General features: G+C 42.9%; 1 protein-coding gene across 3 annotated transcripts in view; it reads right to left on the reverse strand.

Annotated features, from left to right (window-relative positions):
- The window catches only part of DHX32 (DEAH-box helicase 32 (putative)), a 68,335-nt gene that overhangs the window by 9,819 nt on the left and 31,777 nt on the right, over positions 1 to 26,739 (reverse strand). For all 3 annotated transcript variants that reach the window (XM_073685046.1, XM_073685047.1, XM_073685045.1), the window contains 5 exons: positions 22,223 to 22,416; positions 13,306 to 13,678; positions 11,695 to 11,940; positions 8,517 to 8,616; positions 8,035 to 8,193 (listed from right to left, as the gene is read on the reverse strand). In XM_073685046.1, coding sequence (XP_073541147.1) covers positions 8,035 to 8,193; positions 8,517 to 8,616; positions 11,695 to 11,940; positions 13,306 to 13,678; positions 22,223 to 22,416 — 1,072 coding nt within the window. The remainder of the gene's footprint in view (positions 1 to 8,034; positions 8,194 to 8,516; positions 8,617 to 11,694; positions 11,941 to 13,305; positions 13,679 to 22,222; positions 22,417 to 26,739) is intronic.

A 26,739-nucleotide genomic window follows, 5' to 3' on the forward strand; every position in this document is an offset into this window, starting at 1 on the left:
GGCCTTACCCTCATACTTCAAGGTCTGTTTTTTAGTGCCACCGTGAATTTAGAAATATAGGAAGAAAAAAAACAACAACAACCCAAAACATTAAAGATACTTACCTACTGAACCAGTTCCACACCAGTCTACTGGCTTTTTCTTCCGGTGGGTGGGCATTACGTGACCACTGTAGCCAATCAGTGGCCCTGATCATCTGCAGCCTTCACATTCCATCCAAAACTGAAGGAATAATCTCTCTTCCAGTTTGGGCAGAATGTAAAGGCTCTTGATCGGCTGCAGTGGTCATGCGACGCCTCCATCGCAGGATAAAGAATACAGGAGACCTGCGAGTGATACAATGTGGGGTACGGATATGCATCGCCAGTCTAATGAGCATCCCCCCCCCAACACACCAATCTTCTCCCATTAAGGAACCCCTTTAAGTGAATGGAGCCATTTGCTGTTCCCTGCACGGTCGGTTGAAGGAAACATGCGATGCTACACCGGTGCATTGGGATCCCAGAGGGGACCCCCACCTCCCCCACTGATCATAAAGGAGTTTTCCCCATTGTGAAGTGGCTTTAAGGCAAAAGGTGTGCGTCTTTATATATCCAATAAATGTGAATGGGATGAAAACTGTGGAATTACTGTGCCAAATATTTTGATGCTGGATTACAGGATCGCTATATAATGTGAAAAGCAATTCAGAAATAACATTTAGGCAAAATTCTGAAAGGTGCCACATGGATTCCATAGAAAACTGTATTGTGCCGCCATATGGTGCCAATGTAAAGCCACCGCTAACTCCACTTCTCCAGTGCGACACTCCACATGTAATACCTCAGTCACTGTGCGTATTTTTCTGACAAGAAAAACACAAGACTTCCCTTTATTCTGTCTAAGCTGGGACCATATGGCGACATTTGCCTGTGGACAAGTAACATTGTGCGACTACTTTAACACATCCTGATTTTTTTTTCTTATGGAATACAAGGTAATGGATGATTTTGTGACAAAAAAGGTTACTCTAACGTAGTGTTTTTTTCCACTGGGAAGCACCGAGTGATACTAGAAGATTTACACTTTCCTATCTAATAAATCTCTTGACAGTAGGAACATTGTAAATGTGATTACCCAGAAATGATTGGCAAATGATGTTTTTACTGTCATTTTGTAGCCGAAAAATATTAAGACATCCTTAAAAACGTCCCCGGATTTGCTGTCCATTCCTACCTGGGATAGGGGGCTTCCACCGTCCAGTTCTCTTCGGTCCTTGCATTTCCCGCAGTAAGGGCGCAGTCAGACGGCTGTATAAAATAGGAACAAGGTCGGGCCGCAGTGCATGGACTGGCTGGCGGCTCCCACGACCCAAGGGTGGCAGCTTCATGTATTTCTATGCATTTGTCATGCTGGGGTAGGGAGAGATGCCGGCCAGTCCGTGCACTGCGGTCTGATTGGTCTGACTGCACCCTACGACATTGGGACCTACTCAGTCATCAGACTACAATGAAGTGCTGACACCATCAGCTGCTCTGCCAATGATTAAAGAGTAACAAAATGTAATTTTTGTAATCTTTTTGTCCAGCATGTAAAGTTATGAAACTTTGTAAATCACTTTATTAAGGGATTTGTCTTCATTTCTGTAAAGAATGCATGGTCATTGGCTTCCAAACCCCGGCTTTTCTCCAGTCAATGTGTAATGGGGCTCTGTCAGTGGTCGCTGGGCAGATCTAAAATAGCTACCATGGACAGACTTGGCGTAAGCTACTCCGTTCCCCAGATCTCAGGGGTTGCCCTGGCCTCTACCGTTTAATCCCTATACAGGGATCTGGACTTATACAGGGGTCCATGGGCAAGAAGCGCAGAGTCACCAGGTGCTGTTCGGTGGCGCAAGATCACCAGAAGGAGAGGCAGGTAGACAGGTCAAAACCAAGAAGATACTAAATGGTCAGGCAGGAGAAACATCAATAAACCAGCCGAGGCCAAAACAGGAAAGCTCAAAATACAACACAGGAGCGGAAACCACAGACCCAAACAAGGGAAGCACAAAGCCATATCTGCCAGCTTCCAGCAGCAAGCTGGTGGAGATGTGACACTACCCGCCTGCCTGCAGCTGCATGTGGAGTACAGATGATGGCAGTGATGGCTCAGCCCTTTTGTCTCACTAACTCTGGGGATAAGCTTCAGAAGGAGATTGTTTTGATAGTCACAACAGTCAGAGGAGGAGGAGACAGGGGCTGACCCATCACTGCCATCATCTGTACTCCACATGAGTACACTCTAATATGTATGCAGCTGAAGGAAGACAAATAGACTGGGGAAGAGCCAGGGGGTTTCCTTTATATTATGGTGCAATACAAAAGTACCATATGGCGGTATTACAGCACTTTACAAGTTCTGTGTCTTAGAGAACCATAATACAACACTATTAAGACTTGCATTGTACAGCACCGTGGTAAGGAGGTATTAGCCCATAAAACAAATATGGAAGTAGAGTATGGATCAATAAACTTTTGATAGGTGATGTATTATGGCTCGTTACAACTCAGAACTGTACTGTCACCATAGCTCCGTAATACAAAAGTATTCTCCCCAAAAAAGTGAGGCGGTACAGTACGGGTCCATAAACTTGTATGGATGATGTGCTATGGCCCCATCTTGAATGGAGATGTAATACAATACTGTACAATGGCGTTCTATAGCGGTATTATGGAGACCTATAGACTTTTGTATTGCATAAAGCCATAACAGAACTTGTATGGAGCTGTAATGCGCCATATGGTGCAATGGTACAACACTGTATAAGGGAGGTATTTGTCACTAGTAGCAATGCTGAGGTATAGTAGGAGTGATGCATCATGCTGTAATGCCGCCATATGGTACCTTTGTATAGCACCAAAATACAGAGGTTTTCTTGCCTAGAAACAATGCATAGGTACCGTACGTGGCCATATACTTCTCTGGGTGATGTACTATGGCTCCATACAACTCACTAGCCCCGATTCGCTCCAGGAGGACCTGCAGCCGTTCCAAGACTGTGCGGCAAACAAAGTGTTAATGTAGGAGCGCTTATAATGGAGGTCGTGTGAATTCAATCGGGAGACCTTGAGCTCGCACGTCCAATCCATTTTCCTGTGGGTCACGGAGCCTGAACAGAGTAACAACTTTTCTGGCTTTGTTCATTTCAATTACAACCTGGAATTAACTGCGCTACACTTGTACTTATAGGACGCGCAGTGATTTTTTTCCCCGTCAAAACCGTAACCCCAATTAATCTTCCGAAAGCGGCGCGGGATTTATTTAGAAAATGCATCATCAGAAAAGCACAAGTATCAGAACTAGAACTGCAGTGACATTATAAAGAGCCCTCCGAAAGGTTTCCACCAGCTCCGCGCTGGAAAAACATCTCCCAAATGTAACTGCTCTAGAAATAAGGGCGCGATTCATTATTATTACATGTGTGACTTTTTTTGTGATTTTATTTTTTTTTGCATTTGCATCTTTTTTAAAAGTCTATTTCATATATGGTACATTTTTCTTTATTTTTAGTGTTCGTCAATATGGGCGTGGTTTGGGAATTCACAACTTTTGAAAAAGTTGCTAAATTTTGGGGCAAAAGTGTACTCTGGTCCCCCACCCTACCATCATATGTATATATATATTTTTTTTTAAACAAAGAAATAGCAAAAAAAAAAAAAAAAAAAGAAGTCTTTTTTTTTTTAATTTTGAAGGTATTACACAAAAAAGCAAAAAAAATCAACGGATACCAGAAGAAGAAAAAAAAAAAAAAAAAAAAGGAATCCAAAATTGTAGAAATGACGAATCGGGCGGGTCTCAAGTCTGGCGATAATGAGAACAGAAAACTCTTCCAGGGAAAAAAAATGCTCCACCCAGGGTCAGCCATCTGGAGCGTATACAGGGGCCCCATAATGACAGTCAGAAGAGCCCCTATTTCTCGCTGACGTATCGAATAGAAATGTGTTTTCTGGGTCTAACATTACACGCAGTTGACTTTCATAGTGTTTCTGTATGTGGGCAGTAAGGTGGCTCAGTATATAGCACAGTACGCTGGCTCAGCGGTTAGCACTGTACAGTGGCTCAGTGGTTAGCACTGTTGCTTTGCAGCGCTGGGGTCTTGGGTTTAAATTCCACCAAGGACAACATCTGCAAGGAGTTTGTATGTTCTCCCCGTGTTTGTGTGGGTTTCCTCCGGGTTCTCCAGTTTCCTCCCACACTCCAAAGACATACTGATAGGTAGGTAAGATTGTGAGCCCCAATGGGGACAGTGCCGATAATGTCTGTAAAGCGCTGGGGAATTAATGGCGCTATATAAGCGAGAAAAATAAATAGTGGCTGAATTTCTAACTTCTATCATTTTGGCTTTATTCAGCCACCACTAGAGGGAGCCAGCTGCATATAGATTTTTACATTTAGTATTGAAATCAATGGAAGCCACATAAATCTGTATGTGGTGATCTCCCCCTAGTGGTGGCTGCAGGTAGCTGCTATGACAAGGTCATGACAAACAGGAAGCAGTTCAGAGCTATGGCCCTTACACCACGGTGATAGAATTCATGTACACCAAGTACAATTTTTGCCTGCAAGAAATCAAAAGAAATCCTAGTAATTCACAAACGAGTCAGATATTTCGAAGGCACGCTTCATCCTAGATCTGTTTTTACTCCCTGTTGCTGGAACCATGGTAAAACATACTTGCCAACAGTCCTGATTTTGCAGGGACAATCCGGTAGTCCAAAACTCGAAAATTGGCATGACCTATGCTAACCCCGCCCAAAAGAGAAATGAGAGGGTGCACAAAATGAGACTGTGTGCACACACTCGGCCCCTGCAGTGTCAGTGTGTACGCACGCTCATCTTCCTCTCATGTCTGCATCGGCTGGCCAACAATTTAAGATTCTGTGTGCAGCGAGTGACCGCTGCAGACAGGAGAGGGAGGAGGACGCTCCTGCACACACTGACACTGTCTGCTCCCTGCAGTGTCAGTGCATCCAGGGATGGGGATGTGGATCAGGCAGCAATTTGGATCAGTGGAGGGGTGGAGGATTGTAATTTATGGGGGGTGGGGAGGGATGGTGCATTGTGCTTTTGGCCACACCTAGTGTGCACCAAAGTCCCCTCTATTATATATCTAATAAAACTGTTTTAAGCAAAATAAACAAAAATCTACAGCAAAAGTATGATGTTAGTGGGAGAAGTCACCTATATAAATTTCTAAATAGTTCAATTTAAGTTTTGAGAGTGACAGACTCCCTTTAAGAGCTAGAAGCATAAAATATATTGGTGAGGAGTCTGACGGCCAGCAGTGAAGGTGACGGCCGGGGAGAACGTACTTTCATTACTTTGTGGGTGGAATTTTCAGCACAAGATCAATATTCTACTAATGAAGGTTTTTGCTTAGAGAATGGATGTGGTTTATTCACAGGGCGACAAAGCGGCACTGCCCAGAAAATGAGTTAATCTTCAAAGTGTCTATCATTAGAAGTCACATATAGGACGGTCTGATGGGCATCTTTATAAAGTAAATAAAAGGACCAAAGAAAAATATGTTATTTAAAGCACTGATCTCATTATTAGAAGAGTTCACCGGAAATGCACACAAAAAAAAAAAACACATCCCAGCTTTTCCTTTCTTGTTTTTTATTCCTCTTATAATTAAAAACTGAGAAATGTATAAAGAAATCTCCTCGCCCTCTTCACTTTGCTGTATCTGGCTTTAAGACAAGTGTTTGCAGCAGGAACCTCTCCCCTTTTGCCTGGTAGGACATAAGATTGCATCGCCGCCCCACCCCATTGGCTAAAGAAATGGAGCTTCAGTTGGACACCGGCTGAAGATGGGACAGATCAGCAGCACAATAACCCCTTTTACACCTGCCGATAATTGTCAAAAAAAAAAAAAAATTCATAAAGGATCCTTACTCCTGATTATCATTGCATGCAAACATGCTGCGGATTGGCTGCAGCAATTTTATGCCACAACAATGTCCCATCACCCACAGGGTACAGCAACGTCAACATTGCGGGAAAGGCGCCCCTGCAGGATGAGAGTATAGACCGTGAGATATGTATTGACAATCTGCTTTCTTCACTGCAGAGTGAAGACATGCTAGAGCACAGCAGACCCGAGTGTGATTAACAGCTTTCATCTCTAGCAGTCAGTGTGGGGGGAGGGTCAGTGCTGAAGAAGTTTAATTTTGCTACAAACACTTCTAGTAGCTCTCCTCTCAAATTCAAATGAACTTTATTGGCACGACCGAATACACATTAGCATTGCCAAAGCAAGTGTAGTGCTGACAACTGTGCTGTACTGCCCCTTCCTCCACACTGACTGCTAGAGATGAAAGGTGAAAGCTGTTACGCAAGTACATTCAGGGTTGCTATGCCCCGAAACATGTAATCACTCTGCAGTGATTAGAGCAGACTGTCACTGTCTCACACAGAGCCTGTTCTAAGCTATAGTGCGGGTTTGTTCTTTTTTTGCCTTGTATGTGGATGCCTGCTTATGATTGGCAGCACTATGAGAAAAGAGATGCTAGAAGTGTTTGTAATGAGACTTAACACTGCAGCACTGTCGTCCCCCCCCCCACACTGACTGCTGGAGATGGGAACTGAACGCTGTCAGTTACTCACACTCAGGTCTGCTGTGCTCCAGCACATCATCACTCTGCAGTGAGGAGAGCAGACTTTCATTATATCTCACAATGAGCATGTTCAAAGGTATTGTGGGGGCATGTCCTTCTTTCTCCAGCATGTAGTACACACCTCCTGTGAAATCTCTCTGGTAACGCCCACTTGGACTTAAAATTAACTGTTTAGGTGCCAAATACTTTGATCGCTAATATCTTCGAACCGGAGAGGCAGAATTAAAAAGGAAAAAAAAAAAAAAATGTTGTTATCTTGCTTTCACGTCTCCACCATCAGCTGGCCAAGAATTTCTGATTCTGTGTGCAGTGTGTCCAGTTCAACGTGAAAAATTTAATGCAAGGTCCTCTCTAATAAGATATGCAAATGATGCCCAATATAACTTAAGTCCAACCACACCTAAATTATATTGCTTTTACAATATCTTAATTTAGGGTGTAGAAGAAGAAACCAAAACTGATGAGACGTGAAGGTAGGATAATGGGAAACAAAGCAGGACATTCGTGACATATCTGCCTCATATACAATATATGCAAACTTATACACACATTTATTAAAGGGTTTGTCCCATAACAGACATTTATGGCACACGACAGGATATATCATTAATGTCTGATAGATACAGGTCCGAACTCTGGGATCTTCACCTATCTCCAGATTGCAGTTGGGGTCCCCTGATCCCTCAGTCAGGTCTCTCACCCTTCAGTGCAATGGGAACTCTGAATATAGCCGAGGGCACTAGCTTGTCTGTGTGCAGAATGCCCATAGCGGTAAATGGAGGGAGCCGCATGAGCGGCAAACATCTCCGCAACGGGGGTCTAACTAGTGCCTAGCCGCAGTGGTGGGAGACAAGTGTGGGTCCTAGATTAGGGAGACATTTATTTTGCCTCCGTACCCCTACATTTCTCCGATGCTGCAGAGGCAAAGCTGCCAGCAACTTGGGAGAGGGCACAGTTCAGGCCAGCAGCGCCGCCTTGCCATTGGTCCAAACTGTCAATCATCATGAGCAAGCCACTCCCCCGGCAGGCTGGAAGCCGGGAGGAAGAGGAGCGGTGTGCTCCTGAAGAAAAATCATTAAGAAAAAACCTATATAAAAGGGGTTGTCCCATAAATACTCATTACCTATGGATAGATGACAATATGTATAATCACTGATGAGACCCCTACAGGCCACAAGAACAGGGGGCCCAAAAGGTTCCTTTGTGAATGGAGATACATTGAGCATGTGCGACCACCACCTCTACAGACAGTGAATAGAGCAATGGTCGCACATGCTCACTAACGCTGCACTAATACAAGAGACTGGGACTCCTGTTCTTGTGATCGTGGAGGTCCCAACTATCGGCCCCCCTGGCGATCATACATTTATCGCTTCTCTTCTTGGACACATACCAGGTCTGTTGATGAATTCACAATGGCCCAGGCCGGCTATGTCCATCCTTTTCAGAAACAGAACCATTGAAGTCAGATTTGACTCTTCCACTTTTGGAGTCAGAAAAGTTTTCATGTCACTCTGGGCAGACTCCTCCGTGTAGAGGCAGAAGACTTTACCTGTAGGAGGAAAAATACTTAAATGAGTAAAATGGGAAATTACAAATAATCATATACAGCCAGAGACCAGTTAATGGCGGCTATGACTATAGTTACAGCAATGGCAGGCTGGTATATAGAAATGTCTGCAGTTGGTGACTAACACAGTGGATGCTGCCAATTTTAAAGTTCCAAAAACCGTTCTAACTAATGCAGCTCAAATTTGTAAAAAGGTAAAGTACAGTGCCATTACAAATTTATAATTGCTTTATACTACCCTTGTGGCATTAGCCAATATTATATACATTGTGTGTTGACTCAACTGTTCCGTTATCACATTATACCTGTAGGACACGTGCCCAGAACCTGCTTCCTCATCTCAGCTCGTATTCTACTAATTGGCTGCGTGATCAGAGACTCGGCCCGGATTCTGGTGTTGTAAACCTAGAAAGGGGAATATCAGAATTAATAATTACAGCAGCAAAAAAATATGATACTTTGAGTAGATTTTTTTCTAATTTTTTTGCAAATTATAGAGCAGATATCTAGCCTGAGCGGCTAGTACCATCATTCAGAAATATTCTTTACCACAGCCACGTAAGAAAAAGACTAAAGAGTGTTGAGGTCTCCAGGAGATTGATGTGGGCATTCTCTGTAACCTGTGCAGAAGTTACTGCGCAGAGTGGGAACATGAGTGGTGTCCAATACCTAATGTGAATAGTGGATACGGTTATATTTATGTAGTGGGCGATACCCAACCTTTCATTATAAATTTGGCCTGTGAAGAAACTGAAATGGCAGAGAAGTGATCTCTACAGAACAGGAAGGGTTCTCCTATGATTAGGTTCAGTAACCAGAGTGAAAACTGCAAGATTCAAGGGGCTATCCATTTCATGTCAAGTGATAAATCACAACAGGCGAGGTCAGCAATCAATGCATTCTAATGTAAATGAGCAAAGCTTCATCTTCTGCTTTTCTGTGAGGCATTTCAATATTTCGGGCACTGACAATCGATAATCTCATGAAACAAGAGTCCAGCCGAGCTTCATAAACTGCATCAGTCTCAGAGCTAGTAGCGCCCTGTGACTCTAAGCTCTTCTTTGTATATCGGCCTCTACTACTAAATAACTATGAGACTAATGAGCAGAGTTTTATGATCCGCAAGACGCTATATAAAACAGCACAAGTGATTGTTGCTGTCGGGCTGATAAACACACAGGCCAGGGGGTGTGGACAGACCCATCGCGGTACTCCAAAACAAGTTTTTTTTTTATTCATTAGCTTGTAGTTGGATTGCCTTCCATATAACTCACTACACCCAAATTTACCACCAGCAGTGGGGATAACATACTGGCATGTGTCAAGCAGATTGAATGATTAGTTCTGCAATATCCTCTGCTTACAGTGAATGGATCAGTTTTTATCTTTCTGCTAATTGCTACTCGGATCAGCATGCACTCACAGACAGACACCCATAGCAGGCCCTACTCTTATAATAATAATCTGAAGAATCCTCTGAAGAACCCCAAAAAACATCTGTGGGGTGAAACGCGTTGGAATTATGCAATCATCACCAAGCCAAGTATTTAATTAATCTGTGTGATTACCCATCATATACTATAGGTCATTAAATAGTTGGTCTATAACTATTCCATTATGTATGGGCTCACCACGAGCCGAGAGGGGGGAGATGTTGTCAATTTTTTTTACCTACTTGTCTGGTTTCTTGGAGTACTTTATTTAGATTACTGTCATTGGGCATACATTTTCTTTTTGCTGGTTACATTATTGTGCCGTGACACCCTTCAGCTCCTATCCACTTGGTACAATTGTGTTGTCTAGTATTTCGATATTACAATGTCATTTTTAATAATGGAAGGTATTGTTAATACTAAGGCCATCTATATAGCTCTACATGTATTGGCATTTTTCTGGTGTAAATATTACCAAATCTATGGCTCACTAGGGCAACTAAGGGATTTTCATTGGTGAGCGGGGGCGCCATATTGTTATTATTATAAGGGCTCATACTCATCTGAGTATAAATCAGATGAGAGCAATCCGATATATAATATATATATATATTTTTTTTTTATCTCTATATCTATCGGATTGCACTCTGACTAATGTTAGTCAGGGATTCCATTACCCTAATTGCGACCGCACCAGGGCAATCGGGAAGTGGTGAGAAAAGCGCTAGACTTAGTGCATCTCATGCGATGCGCCAATTCTGGTGCAGCTGTGGGCTGGTATTTTTAGGCTGGGAAGGGACCAATAACCAGGGACCTTCCCAGCCTGATAATATAAGCTTGCAGCTGTCTGCTTTACCTTAGCTGGTTATCAAAAATAGGGGGAGAATCCCACGTAGGTTTTTTCATTTATTTATTAATTAGTTTAATACAAGTACAGTACATGCACAAAACACTAATTATATATCTCATGGACATCTTTCTATCTATTCTCTATCTTTGCAAATCTTTAACACCTATTCTATTCCGGTATGTGTCACACAGATGGTGCACACGGACGGCACGCAGATGACACACACATACATACATACATACACACAAACAGCACGGGTACTGTTTTTTCCAGTACCGGAAATGTCAAGACTCGTGAAAGAGGCCTTAGGCTAACTTCACATGACCATATTTTTTCATGAAAAAAAAAAAACCACAACAAACAAACAAACCGATCAACATTATTCATTTGGCATGTTCAGATATACATTTTTTTTCCCCGAAGAACTAAATCTGCACGTGAAAATAAATAAATATTCGAATGAGACCCACCTATTCAAGACTATGGGTGTGCAAAAAAATAAATAAATAAATTGGGATCACATACAGATCAAGCGTATAGCAACCGATTTTTACGAATACATTGCAGTTCTTTAGCATAGGAAACTGAATTTGGTCTTCTAAATATTAACAACTGCTTATGTATAAAAACGGGATTTCTTACGGATGAAGATTGACATTGAAAACTTGCCCTTTTATTCGTGGAATGATTTTTTATTCGATGTGCCATTGTCTAACGTAACTTTTCCGTTCGCTATCCGCGAGTAGCACGCTACGTATCCTTGCAGATCTTTTTTCCTACAGTTCGTGCAAAAATCCATGCATAATTTTGATTTCAAGTGTATGGAGTCAAATTGATAAAAATGAGGATAGTCATGAGAATAGTCATCGCATTTGATGGAGATTAATTCAATCTGTGCTAAACCCTGAATGTGCGAACAGACCCCAAGAATAATTATACATTGGACCATTTGCGGGAAAAAAATTATAGTATAGCGGCCGTAAAGACGACATCCATCTGTGCTTAAATTGCTGGCAATAAAATGGCTAATAGCCGGAGCAGAGTTTGGACATTGACTATGGCATTGTAAGGATCTGGCAGCAACAGAAGATGCAGAACTCACAGTAAGACGTTATTTTGCAGGGCTTGGATCGGACCTGGGAGATTTTTTCTTTTTCTTTTTGGGAGCATCGATAGGAAAAAATGAAATATGGCATTTACCTTTCTCCGCTCCACTCCAACATCAATGACAAAGTGAATGTTGCTCATCCAGACGAGGGACTCGCCAAGACTGGTCGTTAACACCACTTTCCTCCTGTGGTCTTTACATCCATAATCCAGCCCCTCGTATGGCAGGTATTGCGGAAGGCTTTGATGAGGATACAGTGGGATTGGAAGCAATTCGCCTACTTTAGGATTTGGGTGTATAGTCTCCTGGTGGATTATTTCATAGGCCTGTTTGATTTCCTGAAAATAATTAAAATTAGTATCTGGAAAAAAAAATTAATCCTTAAAAAAAAAAAAAAAAAAAGTTTGGTAAATTCTTTAAAATTAGCTCCAAAAAGGTTGTTCCTTCCTGCACCAGAGAGGTTGCAGTTGTGAACAACATGTAATTCTTCACTTTCCCTGCGGAGGCACTGCAGGCATATTAAACACTTTTTGCCAAGTTCCCAAATGGATTACTGCTGATATTAAAAGTGATTGGCCACCTTTCCCCCCCCTCATTTAAATGCATGCATTTAGGGCTAAAAATCATTTTTGCAATTGGGATCATTAATCATTTAGCACAGTTTTCCTTTTCACGGGCTCTTTTGTTTCCCTACGCATTCAACTTAGATGTGGTCTGTGGCCATAAATCGGTTAAAAGAAGCAATTAAGAGAACTACAAACTCCATGTTAGACTGTTATAGCGGTCTGACTGACGGATTCTCAGTTAACTCATTCAGCAGCCAGCAACGGACAGTGCAACTCAGAGGTTATAGAAGGTAAATAGTGAAAATTATTTAAATGAAACTCAATAGCAAAAATGTTTTTTTTTCTTAGCCCCAAATACATGTATTTACGTAAAAAAAAAATCTCCCCAATGGTAAACAAGCCCTTTAGAGCATCAGAAAGAACCTGTGTATTCGTTTTTAGGTCATACTTTAGGTAAACTCTAAAAATTTTTACCAGGAGATGCGGGAGTTAAACCCTATTAGGTGAATATTGGCAAAATCTTATCGGGACTAGTTGACCATTTAATATGTAAGTGTGCTCCAACTCTCTTCCGCCCGCTAACATCTGCAGAAGGGTGTAAGATCAGGTTTATTAAATTTCAACATGCTCAATCCTTTGACCTCATGAGAGATAAACCGCCACTTAAGGTATATGGCAGGGTCTTAGCAGATATACCCCCAATAGTCACCACATTACTTGTTATACCCTTATACATTTCCCTAGAAGAACATGCACAACATGAGGTTTGAGATGAGACCTACTTGATTGATTTCTTAAAGGGGACACGGAAAGAGGTTGTCCCTTAAGTGATAACTCTACAAGATGCCAAGTATTGAGGTCCAAAGGACAGATCATTTTACATCTTCTATAGCATTAAGACCTGAGCCAGTTCCTAAGAAACTCACTGGAAACTTTTCAGAATCTTGTACTACTTTGGAGTTCCTTTTCTAGTAGCAAAAAAATAAGAAATAAAAATGTAGGAAACCTTGGAAGAAGTTCTAAGCTCCACCATTATAAGGTAATTTTTTTTCCTTCTCGTAAAACTTTACATAAAAAAGTAGGAGCCAAGTGATCAAACGCATAGAAGTAGCCCAGAACCCACTCACACCCACTTACTTGCTCACAAGCCAAGAAGACAACAATGTCCCCTTTCTCTTGCGTGTGGTGAATTTCATAAAGGAGTCTTAAAGCCGCGTGGAAATAGTCCCGTTGGGTTGCAGAGGTGTATACTACTTCCGCTGAACATGTGCTTTCCACCTTGACGAGAGGAACGTTTCCGTAGTAAGAGACTATTTTACTAGAGAGTTCAGGAGGGGAGATGACCACAACCTTCAGTTCGGGTCTAGCTAAAAGCATGTCCTTAAGGAAAGCGAGGAGGACGTCAGTAGATACAAAGCGCTCGTAGACATCATCGATGATAATTACTCCGTAGTTGGACAAGAGGGGATTGGACATCATCTCACGCAGTAACATCTCGTCTGTACAGTATCTGCAATGTAGAAAAAAAAAAGAAAGGTCTATAGACTTTAGATTTACTTATTTCATTCATTCTTTGTGGAGAGATGGTCATCACTAACATTGATGCCAGTCTCTATTGAGGCTAACAGTCTACCATACAATTTAAAAAGGTTTTGTGACGTTGAGTCACTTCTCACGGACAAGCCATGAGTCGGGGTAGTCAACGAGTCCGAGGTCAAAAGCCAGGAGGGTAAGGCATAAACAGAGGGAGGAGACAAAGGCGTAGTCAGGTAACGATTCGAGGTCAAAATACCAGGAAGATAGCGGATCAGAGCAAAAGGGGTTAAACAGACGGATGGTCACATCAAGGTCCAAGCTCAGGCAACGAAAGATCAATAAACAGAACACAAGCCACACAAAAGCCGAATGTACGTCTGGCACTAGCAGACCAGTTAAGTAGCCGGGCAATCACCTGGAACAATGAGCACCTGAAGATAGTCAGCACCTCCCAGTCTCAGATTGGACAGCCGAGCTGTGAATCAAAACATCGACAGCTCAGCACGTCCCTGCACAAGATTGGACACAGAGCTGTCAAAGTACTGACAGCCTCAGTACGCCCCTGTACCAAATTGAACGGCTAAGCTGTCAGTAGCGGCATCCCAGACACACTGGGGGGTGGAATCATGACAGTTATTCCCAAAATAGCATGTTATCCACTATATACAGGATGGGGGAAAACTTGCTGATGGCTTCGGTCTGACTGTTGGTACCTCTATTGATCCAGAATTCCACGTTCGATGGAGAGTAGACTCGGTTTCCACTCCACCTATTGTCTGTGGCACTGCTGGAGATAGGAGTACAGCACTCTGCTCGATTCATTGTCTACAGGACAGCTGAAAACAGACGCCTCTGTTCCCTTCAACACAAGGTTCTACAGAACCAAATTCTCAGAATAGACAGGATCACACCCCCAGTGATCAACAAGTTATCCTATTATTATTATTATGGGAATAACCCTTTAACCAATCAGGAGCAAGGTAAGAACTCAACACAAAACACGGGAAGAACGTACAAACTCCATGTACATGTATACATAGAAGATTCCCACTACAGAAGCACAGAAAATTAATAATGGCTAAAACTCCAACCATAACATGTATAAACTTCAATACATGGGCATGAAAAAAGCCCAAACACCACAAGAATATATTATAGTCCATTATAGTTGGTATGTAGCGTCCCCTGCACCGCAACTCTCCTGCCCACCAAGCTGTACCCAGCAATCACCTGTATAATGCCCCCTGCATTGGGTGGTGGCGAGTGCCCCACTGCAAAGTGGAAACTGAACGGGGTTCAGTGCCAAATTAGCACTATGGTCTCTTCATTCTCAGGACTGGAGGGGGTCTCAGAAGTTGGACCCTAGGATGGCATATCCTTGGCGATACGTTATCACTTACTGAGATGGAAATTACCCCTTTCCATCCTTGCGTTATCAGGTGGAGGCCGCGATCTGGTACTGAGATGGAGCCCAGTTAAAGTTCTAGGCAAAGACACATGTAAGGGCGCTCTATTACATCTGGAACAATATTAAAAAGGGCCAGGGAAGTTTCATTTCAAGTATGGACCATCAATGGAAGGGATGATCAGCTAGTGTTAAAAAGAAGTTCTGAGTGGGCTGTTAAGTATTGTGCTCCACCCCTGATTAGCTGTCGCACCACCCTAAGCAGATGCCTACTTTGCCAACATCTAGTCTTGGTGCAGAATAGCGTCATAAACAATTTCTATGGGTTCTTAGAGCCATGTGCAGGGTAAGACTGTCCTAATATAAAGGATTCTTCCATACATCCAGGCAATAATAGGCGGTGTAAATTCTAGACCGTGGTGGGCCGAAGTCTCATTTGGAAAGCAGCTATTCCATGGGGAGAACATTGACAGACACCTCTGGTGCCATGTCCCATTATAATAAGGACAAATCGATTGGGCATGTTGTCATTCAACATGCCCCATCTTTCTTTCTACTGACTTTCGTGGTCAAGTGCCGGTTACCAAAATCAGTGGGCTCAGCCATCATTCATCTTGAGCTGAACAGTATGATGGACACTGAAGGGACCAGCAGAAGACAATTCTATTTGGATCCAATCAGTCGAGGCGAGGGTCTATTTCTTACAGGTTAATTCGCAAATAACCTATTAGACCTTATTGATGATAAGTCCTCGGTGTGGACTGAGCATCCGCAGCTACAACGTTACATTTAATTAATTGATTTCTTCAGTGTAATAAGCTTTTAAATCCAGACAAATAAGGCTTCGGACTTTGCACCATGACAGCCTGATCTAATAAAAATTCTGCTCTGGTGGCGAAATTTTCCTTTCCTGAAATGTTAAAGAACTCGTTATCTAAAACTTATTTGTCTTTAAAAAAGGTTGCGCAATTTTACAACGTCTCGTCACTAAAAGCAGCTGACAAAATGAAAACGCAATCCAATGTCACCGCAATCCCCGGACCCCTTCGTCTTCTCTTCTACCGTGACATTTACAAAAAGCTGGCTGGGAGACATACTGGAAAAATACTAGACAGGGCAACACAATTATGTCAATACGGATGAAATAACAAGCTCATCTTCCAGGGAAAACGCTACGCTTAGTGAAACATACCGGAGGAATTGCTGGCAATAGAAGCCCAAACGGCCGGTTGTCAGTGCAGAGTTATGTGGAGATGTATGTTGATGTTCACTTTTGTTAGAAATAGGCACAGAAACAGAGTGATCCATTCCTTAATTTATATGGAGCCCCTCGGTTCTGATACAGTCCCACCTGATATGGTCACCGACCGCTCCTGCCGACGATTCAGCTGCCCCACATCAGAGAAGCTCCTCTTCCAGGCTGCTTTGTCAATGGGGTGTGACTGTCAATTAGCATGATGTCGACAATCGGCTCCCCTGAGTTAGGTAGCGGGGAGCCGACTATCCATCAGCATGACGTTGGCAGTCATGCCCAGTCAACATAACAGGGCAGAAAAGATGCTGCTCTATCGACATGACATTGGCGGAAGCCGCTGAATCACCGGCAGGAGTGGTCAGTGACCTATGTGTCAGCAGAAATCAGCACCGGGCACAACAGGCAGATAGTTAGCAACTAAAAAGTTCTGGATAACCCCTTGAATAAGAAAAACTCTTGACAAAACCACATAAGAAAACTCTGCTCTGCTGAGTTTTCCCCCAAGGAAAGAGACTTCAGGAAAATGCCAGCCATCACTTTCCTAAAGTGGCTTCTTTGGCAGTTTTCCATCTGTCTTGCGGCGGTCTTGCGGCGTCATTTGCTCTATCCCAGGCCTGCACAAGATACGGCTCGCCGAAGGAGGTTGTGCGGCCCGCTGAGCTGTCCGGGAGATGCCGCTCCCTTCTTCCCATATTCAAAATGCATTTGTGTCTCTCAGACATGAAAACATTTGAAAACAGAGGCACCGGGACTAAGGCAGAGAAAGTGCTCGTTAGTCCCGGTCCTGACGTGCAGTGGCATAATGAGGTCAGCACGCTGCTGACGTCATCACACTGCTGCCGGTGCCGCACAGGCAGAGGAGATGTTGGGCACTGGTAAGCGCTCCATGGAGGAGCTGAAGATTAAATGTCATGTTGTTAAAGATGAGGGACCGGGGGAAGGAAGGGTTGTGTTACTACAGGGGCACATGTGACAATTTGGGACATTATGGGGCAATTGTGAAAGGAACAAATGAAAGGGGCAGTATGTGGATGGGCATGATGGAGATAGATTGAGGAGCAATATTTTGGAGAGGGACAGTGTGGGGGGGTTACTATAGAGCTGGGCAGTGTAGGGGAGCATGTACCGACTGAAGCTCTGGCGCTGCATTCATGTACCGATGCTGGTTTCGGATGCTGCATTCATGTACTGACAGTGGTTCTGGTGCTGCATTTATACACTGAAGATGGGTCTGATCTTGTACAGTTGTAGCAATCCATAACATATTTCATGGCTATGTTAAAACTTTAAAAAAAAGTTCCAAAACTTAGAGATTATGATGAGTATTTGGAGGGTTTCCGCTCCTAAAAACCCAGTTTGATCCCTTTTGGAGCAGAAACTCTCCAAATCTTTCTCAAATACTCAAACTTGGTTCCAGTGATGTATTAATGTACTGAAGGTGGTTTTGGTGATGTATTCATGTAACTACCCCTGTAAAAAAAAATATATACAGCGGCCCTTGGGATTGGTTCTGTATGGTATTGTGACCCTTGGACCAAAAAATGTTGTGCATCCCTGCTCTATACTAGGAGGTCGACTTCCAGTAGGAAGCCAACTGAAGAATTGAGCAGGTCACTTCTTTTAACCGCTTCAGGAATTCCGTACCCTGAAGCAGTTAAAAGAAGTGACATAATACGGAACCTGTACACAGCAATGTCGTACACAGAAGTGTTTCCTGAAGCAGATTCTCCTTGAAAAACAGTTTTTAAATGCCTCCAAAACTCAAACCTTGTAAGTGTGCCTCCATATTTTTTTGGTGTCATCATGTCCCTCTGAGTTTATTCTCCGAAAAAGCTCAGTTTCCAGACCACTGGCCCACTGTATTATATTTTTGTAATCCTTCTCTTACTAGAGTGGGACCTAAATACCATATTTTTCGGACTATAAGATGCACTTTTTCCCCCCTCCAAAATTTTGGAGGAAAGTGGGGGGTGCGTCTTATAGTCCGGATGTACGTTACGGTTGTGGCTGTGGCTAGGGGGAGGGGAGCGGCGGTGGAGGAGCAGGTAACAGACATTAGCCGGCTGCTGTGGCTAACACTGTGCACGCTGTGGAGAAGAGTGAACATTCATTTTTATTTTTTTTATTTTTTAAAAACAGTGAGCACACTTGATCGCTGAGGTGCTGCAGGAAGCCAGCGTCTACAGCTAGCACCGCTATTAAAGAAAATGAATATTCACTGCTCTCCACTCCCTTAGTCCCGGTATTGGGAGCAGTGAATATTCAGGCAGCTGATCTCGGTGTGTGAGGGCGCATGGCAGTGATGTCATGCGCTGTTTACACATCAGCTGCAGGCAGCAGCGCTGGAGCAGAGGGCAGGAAGGTGAGTAGAACTGTATATAATATAATATACAGTTGGTGGTCCAAAAGTAGGTGGCCAGAAAAAAATAACATTTATTTTGATTTATATAAAATTATATTTACTAACACAAGCATAACATTGACAATTAAATTTTATTCTGAACAATAATACAAAAGCCCTTAAATTTTATCAGCGCAGGTGCTCAAACTGTTTTCCATTACAATTTGCACCGCTTTGAAGTCGGCCTCTTACGCTTCAACAAACTTTTTTGCACAAGTCTCTTTGGGTATTAATTTCTTGAAATGCATCTCTTATGTAATTTTTCAAATCACTGACACTTTTTGTTTTTCGACTCTAAACTTTGTCCTTGAGTACTCCCCAAAAGAAAAAATCCATTGGGGTCAAGTCTGGTGAACGTGCCGGCCAATCACGTGGGCCTCTTCGGCCAATCCATTTATTAGGAAATGTTTCATCAAGATACTCGCGGACTACTCTTCAATAATGTGGAGGGGCCCCATTTTGTTGGAAATAAAGGTCATTTGAATTAGGCTGTTGCTGTAACTGGGGAACAGTAGAATTAGGCTGTTGCTCTAACGGTTTCAGCATTCTGAGATTTCCAATACTCTGTTAATTTAAATACAGATCAAAGAAAATGGATTTTATTTGCCATTATGTGTTATCTGAATTATCTGAAAAGAAAACAGACTTGGGAGAGATCTATCTGTGAAAACTAGATCTGTGAAACTGGCTCAGTTGCCCATAGCAACCAATCAGATTCCACCTTTCATTTTCCAAAGAGTCTGTGAAGAATGAAAAGTGGAATCTGATTGGTTGCTAAGGGCAACTGAGCCAGTTTCACTTTACACCATGTTTGATAAATCTCCCCCTTCATAACCTTATTACACTTTCTGTCCACCTACTTTTGGACCATCCTGTGTATATATATATATATATATATATATATATATATATACATATATATATACATATATACACACACACACACGGGGGCCCAACCAAACAGTAAAGTCCCACTATCATCTTCTCTGCCACCCCATAAAAATCCAGGACCAGTAATAAGAGTTTAACAAAAAAAACAGCAAACTTTCTTTGTTAAGAAACCCACTATTCTGGGACTCCTTGATGTCAGTACTGCTCCTGCTGTGCGCTCACATATATAACAACCACGCCGACTATACACAGATAATAAATATATATTCTCTCTATCTAGAGCACTGAATGCTGCCATATTTCTGTGACAATCCAACCTATAACCTTATTCAGTGACTTTGATAAATTAATAAAATGTTATGTGAATGTGTGCAGCCAATGCCTGCCTAAATGTCACCATTTATCTTTCCTCCGTGCATGAAGCATAATAATGAGCACCCGCAAGATATAAATATGACAGAACAAGTCAGTAGAAGCAGAAACTGGAAATCTAGTGCATCCCGAGTCAAGAAAAATGGAGTGAATTTGGCTGAAATTTTTCACATGTTTGCACAATTCGTGTGTGATCGTCCATGGGCCGTGGGGGCAGTTTGACCTGAATGTGGCCCAATGGGCGAGAGAGGTGCAATTTTTGGAAAAAAAGTATGTTTTTTTCTGATGCAATATACACATCTACATCAAAGGCTCTGTGGCATGTTATCTACAGGTTAAAGAGGAGTGCCTGAAACGAGGTGTGAATACAGCCCAAGTGCCTCAAACGGGGCCAGCTCCAGTTTTTACATTAGATTTTCTTCCTCACCTTCAAAAAGATTTACTTTTTGGTTAATAAAGATGTATTAGGGCATTTTTATATATATATATATATATATATATATATATATATATATATATATATATATATATATATATATATATATATATATATATATATATATATATATATATATATATATATATATATATATATATATATATATATATATATATTTTTTTTTTTTTTGCAGTATGAGCTGTAGGTTTTTATTGATACTATTTTGAGGTCACTAAGACTTTTGGGTCTTATTTTAGTCTATTTTTAAGAAACAACAACAGGGATTTTTTTTCTTTTTATCTTTTTGTCATTCACAGTATCAATATATTTTATTTGTCCGAACAGTTACGCAACAAGAGCTAATGTTAATTTTTTAATTTTTCTATTTTATTGAAATTCGGGGGAAAAAAAAGGGATGATATGAACTTTTAATGTGATATCAACAGCCCCCTCCCCTAACCAGTGTACGGATTTCAACAGTATCCACAGTTGAACACAATGGTGGAGCAGGGAGCCGTAAGTTCTCTGCTCCACCATTCAGTCCGTCCGGCTGAATCTCAGCATAGCAGATGTGATATTACTAAATTGCGCCTGCTGTGCAGAGCCTCAGTCCACACACAGTAAATACACGAGCAGCGTATCTAAATGCTGCTACTAGAAGCACAGATTGAGAAAAACTCATAGCAAACAGCAGCATAATGAGTATAATATAGTACATTAATAGACCAACTATAAAATAGTGTAGCTGCTGGATATAGTACCGTTTATGGACAGATCATCACAATGACCATGAAGAAAGGGGGGGAAGGGAGAGCAGAATGATCAGTCCAATATATATATATATATATATATATACACACAAGTATCACATTTTATTAATAAACAATCACAGCACATTGGGGAACGTAACACACGTGCAAAATTGTACAAGGGACACAGGAATGGAGCAGTGTCATGACAAATTAACTGACACATATAGTAATAAATATAGTATGACCACTTTACTTTCACTATGCCCCCTGACGAAGGCATTCCGAAACGTGCGTCGGGGAGGACGCGCAGGTCCCGTGAGCATTCATACATGGTAATGCAGTATTTACTCCTATAATACACAATTGTATCTAACAATATTGATGAAGATGGCTTACCAGCATAATTGACCTAATGGTCATACTATATTTATTACTATATGTGTCAGTTAATTGGTCATGACAGTGTTCCGCTCTTGTGTGTTTCTTGCACAAGCGTTACGTTCCCCAATCTGCTGTGGTTATTGCTTATTAATAAAATGTGATACTTCAATATATATATTGGACTTTATTGATCATTCTGCTCTCCCTTCCCCCTTCTTAAAAGAAGCACAAGCAAGGTGGTTCTGCCCATAATATCTGGTTTTAAGAAGTAAAAATGAAATATAGGTGATACTTTCTTTTTTTACTTTTCCAGGACTTTTTCAGATACGTGTAACATCTGCCGCTACAATTCCCCATTGAGAAAAAAATATATATATCAGAAAAACCACAATGAAACTGGGCCATAGAGAAATCAGACTTATTATTGTAACCCGTGGAGAGATTTGTTAACACTTCCTCCGCTATTTCATAGATTGGACATATTTTTTTTCGTAGTTCCTTTGTCAATGACTCCTGGCACTGCGTCTCGCTGACTTGCTGGACAAAGGCTGAAGGGGAAAGGATCTGCACGGGCAGAGGATGAATAGAAAGCTGTCGGATTAGATGGGAGCTGGGCACAAACCTGAGAATGGTGTCGTTTGTACAACAGTTCTCAAAAGGCACAACATAGCCAACTTCATGTCCAATGTTCACATCCAGCTCGTCCGCTACCCTCATGGCCAGCCAAACTGCGGTCTGCCGCTGCACCTGGGTGCACACCACTGTGCCGTGCTGATTGTGCGCAGACAGGCAGAACTCTGCGCACCACTGAGGGATCTGCAAAGAGAAGAGACACATAATCAGCAACTTTCTGTCTCAGGACTGAAATATAAGCACAAGACTGTATACAGAAATCACTTAGCCACCACTAGGGGGAGCCGTAGAAATCTGAATGCTGTGAGCTCCAGCTAGGGGCAGTTGCAGAGAGCAGAAAAGGCAACACCAGGGATGTCATTTACTCATATATTGAGAGTTAGCAAAGTCAGTATTTCCAAGGGATTTTTCCCATTCATTTTGCCACCAAATGCACTTAGAAACCCTTTTCCTCTGTGCCTATACGACATATACTTCACTGCATATGTGTCATGGCATCTCTCGTTTCAGGAAACTTTGCAATTTATTTGAACAGAGAAATCTGCTTCTTTCTCCACTTATGAGCCACTTCTATTTTGTCTACCTCCTGAATTAAAGAGGTATTCCCATCTCCAAGATCCTATTCCAATATCTAGTAGGTGTAAGAAAAATATTAGCAAATACCTCCAATTACAAATGTAGCATAGTTCTTCTGATTTGCCATGTCGCTTACCCTATATGCAGAACATGGCAGTAGCTTAGTTATCCATGGTTATGAACACTCATAGTGACAGTTAGTTGTTAGTGGTTGTAACAATGGATACCTAAGCTACTGCAATGTAAGTGACATAGTGAATCAGACGAACTATACAACTACTGCTACTACTATTACATATTGGGATAGGATCTTGGAGATGGGAATACTCCTTTAAAAGGATTCATTCTTAAAAAAAAAAAAAAAAAAAAAAAACACAACTAAAAAAAGTACATCTTGCATAAAGCAAGGTGGACTGCCAGCCCACTGACAACAGATGACAACCGCCTATAGAAGTCTACAGAGAGGAGGAGGCATAAAATAAGAAAGAAGGACTGTGAGTACAAAACACCTGAACCGTCTGTGTGGAACGGTTTTATTATACCCCAGAGCTGTATTCACAGCTACACTGCTCACTAGCAGTGGCGTACCACCAATGACGGCAGGCCACGCCACTGCTATGGGGCCCGTGAGCAGGGGGGGCCCCGAAGCAGAGGGAGAACAAGGATGATAGGCGAGTATTGGGGAAGGTGGGGAATTGCGGCGGCGGCGGAGCGGGCCACACGCAGTAGCCGCTGCTGCAGCTACCTCTTGTGCTCACTGCTAAAAGGGACATGAATATTCCCTCTTCTCCACTCCCATGGGCGTGGACAAGAATGAATATTCATTCTCTTTAGCAGCAGGCATGGAGGAGCGTTAAGCCGCGGCTCCTGCTGGCAGTGCCCGCTACTTTAGAGAATGCATATTCACTGTACTCCATGCCCATAAACCCGGCATGAAGAGGAGTGAATATACCGGCAGCTGGCGTCAATGTTTGAGAGCGCGCGCTGCAGCAGAGGTGAAGAAGGAAGGTGAGTATAAGTGTTTATTTGTTTTATGTGTGCAGTGATTGGGCCATGCATACCAGGATTGTTGGATGAGGGGGCCACAAATACAGGATTGGGGGATGAGGAGGCCATGCATACCAGGATTGGGGGATGAGGGGTGCCATGCATACCAGGATTGGGGGATGAGGGGTGCCATGCATACCAGGATTGGGGGATGAGGGGTGCCATGCATACCAGGATTGGGGGATGAGGGGTGCCATGCATACCAGGATTGGGGGATGAGGGGTGCCATACGTACCAGGTTTGGGGGATGAGGGGTGCCATGCATACCAGGATTGGGGGGGGGGGGGATGAGGGGTGCCATACGGAACCAGGATTGGGGGGGGGGGGGATGAGGGGTGCCATATGTACCAGGATTGGGGGGGGGGGGTGAGGGGTGCCATACGTACCAGGTTTGGGGGATGAGGGGTGCCATACGTACCAGGTTTGGGGAATGAGGGTGAGGGGCGCCAGGAGTACCAGGATTGGGGGATGAGGGGTGCCATACGTACCAGGATGGGGAAATTTACCAGTAGCTGCTGCATTTCCCACCCTATGCTTATACTCGAGTCAATACGTTTTCCCAGTTGTTTGTGGTAAAATTAGGGGCCTCGGCTTATACTCGGGTCAGCTTATTTAAAATATACGGTATTTTAAAATCAGTGAGTACGTGGTGCCCATAATACTGCAGGACTGTGGGGTGCATTATACTATACGGTGGCTGCATTTTACTCTATGGCGTGTGTAATATACTGTATGGAGGACCATGGGAAGTTCATTATACTATATGGAGGATTATGGGGGGCGCATTATACTATATGGAGGACGCATGATACTATATGGAGGATTATGAAGTATTATAGTATTTTGAGGGCTATGTAGGGGGCCATTATACTGTATGAAAGCAATTATACAGTGTGAAGGTTTGTGTGGGGGCCATTATACTGTATGTGACTGTGTGGGAGTCACAGTTGGGGGATCATACTGTTTTAGGGTCACCAAACTTTGCCTTGGGAGTTGAAGTGGTGTACAATATGGTCATTATACTGTGAAAGTGGAGGCTAATGTGGAGGAATGCACCATGGGGGTATCATACTGTGGAGGGGGCATTTTTATTGGCATCATACTTTATGGGGGCAAGAAAAGAGGAATCTAGGACTTCAACAGGAAGAAAATTACTATGTAAAGGCTGGAAAGTTGTGAGATCTGCTCTTCTGTGACCCCGACAATTATTTAGTTATTATTTGTAAATGTGGGGGGGGGGGGGAAGAGGGGGGGCTTCTGCTATGGGGCCCATGATTTATATATACGCCCCTGCTCACTGCTGCTGTATAATGTTCTCCATGCTGCTGCTTCCTACCATGTGCTACAAAGAAACAGGAGAGCAGAAATCCCTCATTTCTGTGTGAGTGATGTATGACAGAAATCATGGCAGCTAGCCTCCACCCACTAGCTCAGAGACAACTAAAAATTAAAGATTGAGCCTGCAGAGGGGGGAAAATAAATGCAATATACAACAATATAGAGCCCAGAACACGTATATTACTTACCGGTAATGTGTTTTTTCGGAACCCATGACGGCACAACGAGAGAGGGGATCCGCCCTTCAAGGACAGGAAACCTTCAAAATAAAAAGGGCGGCGCCTCTCCCCGCTTCAGTGGATTACAGAGCATGAGAGGACTCTCCGGTTAGAGCACATAATTTTAATAACTATAACGAATTTCACCCATGTGAACACTCAACACCCACCCACCGGAAGGTGTACACCACAGTGACAGGGAGGGAATATAAAGGTGCCGTCATGGGTTCCGAAAAAACACATTACCGGTAAGTAATATACGCGTTTTTCTGTCACCCATGACGGCACAACGAGAGAATTACAGAGAACTAAGTATGTGAGGGAGGGACCACAGCCTGCAGAAGCCTTCTCCCAAACGTGAGATCAGAGAAAGGTCAAGTCTATAGTGGTTACAGAAAGTGGACGGAGATGACCATGTGGCCGCCTTACATATTTGCTCAATGGGCACGTCCACCCTTTCTGCCCAGGAAGCAGCCATGCCCTGAGTAGAGTGGGCTTTCAAATTGTCAGGGGGATCTCTGCCTGACCCCGTGTAGGCCTTCACAATGGCTTCCCGGATCCACCTAGAAAGAGTGCCTTTTGAGACCCTCAATCCCTTTCGGGAGCCCTGGAAGGAGATAAAGAGAGACCTATCCTTCCTCCATGAGCTTGTGGATGCTAAATAATGAATAAGGCATCTCCTGACATCCAAGGTATGAAACCTTTCCTCCTTGCTATTTTTGGGTTCAGGACAGAAGGATGGTAGGGCTATCTCCTGAGACATATGAAACCTAGAAACCAGTTTAGGTAGGAAAGCAGGGTCTGGTTTCAAAACTACCCTATAGTCTAGCACTAGGGTAAAAGGTGGATCTGCCGACAAAGCCTGTAACTCACTAACCCTCCGTGCTGATGTTAAGGCCACCAGAAGTACTGTTTTTAGGGTGAGTAGTTTTATGGACCCTGAGCTAAGGGGCTCAAAGGGAGAACCTGTTAATGCGTTTAGCACCAAGTTTAAATCTCAAGAAGGGACCCTAACTGTAGGGACTGGTTTGGCTCTACTACATGCCCTCACGAACCTGGAAATCCACTTGTTACCGGCCAGATTATAACTGTATAAGGCTCCCAAGGCAGAGATTTGGACCTTTAAGGTGCTCACTGCTAGACCCTTTTCTAGCCCATTTTGAAGAAATTCTAAAATGGCTGTAATGGGAACCCTCCCCCCCAGGGAAACTCCCAGAGATGACGACAAAAACTTCTTCCAGACTGTACTGTAAATCTTGGTAGTGATTGGCTTCCTACTCTTTAGAAGAGTAGTGACTAGATTTGATGAGAAACCCCGACCTAGCAA

The sequence above is a fragment of the Phyllobates terribilis genome, unplaced genomic scaffold, assembly GCF_046119375.1.
Source record: "Phyllobates terribilis strain yellow unplaced genomic scaffold, ASM4611937v1 Scaffold_5__5_contigs__length_657084704, whole genome shotgun sequence".
NCBI lineage: Eukaryota > Metazoa > Chordata > Amphibia > Anura > Dendrobatidae > Phyllobates > Phyllobates terribilis.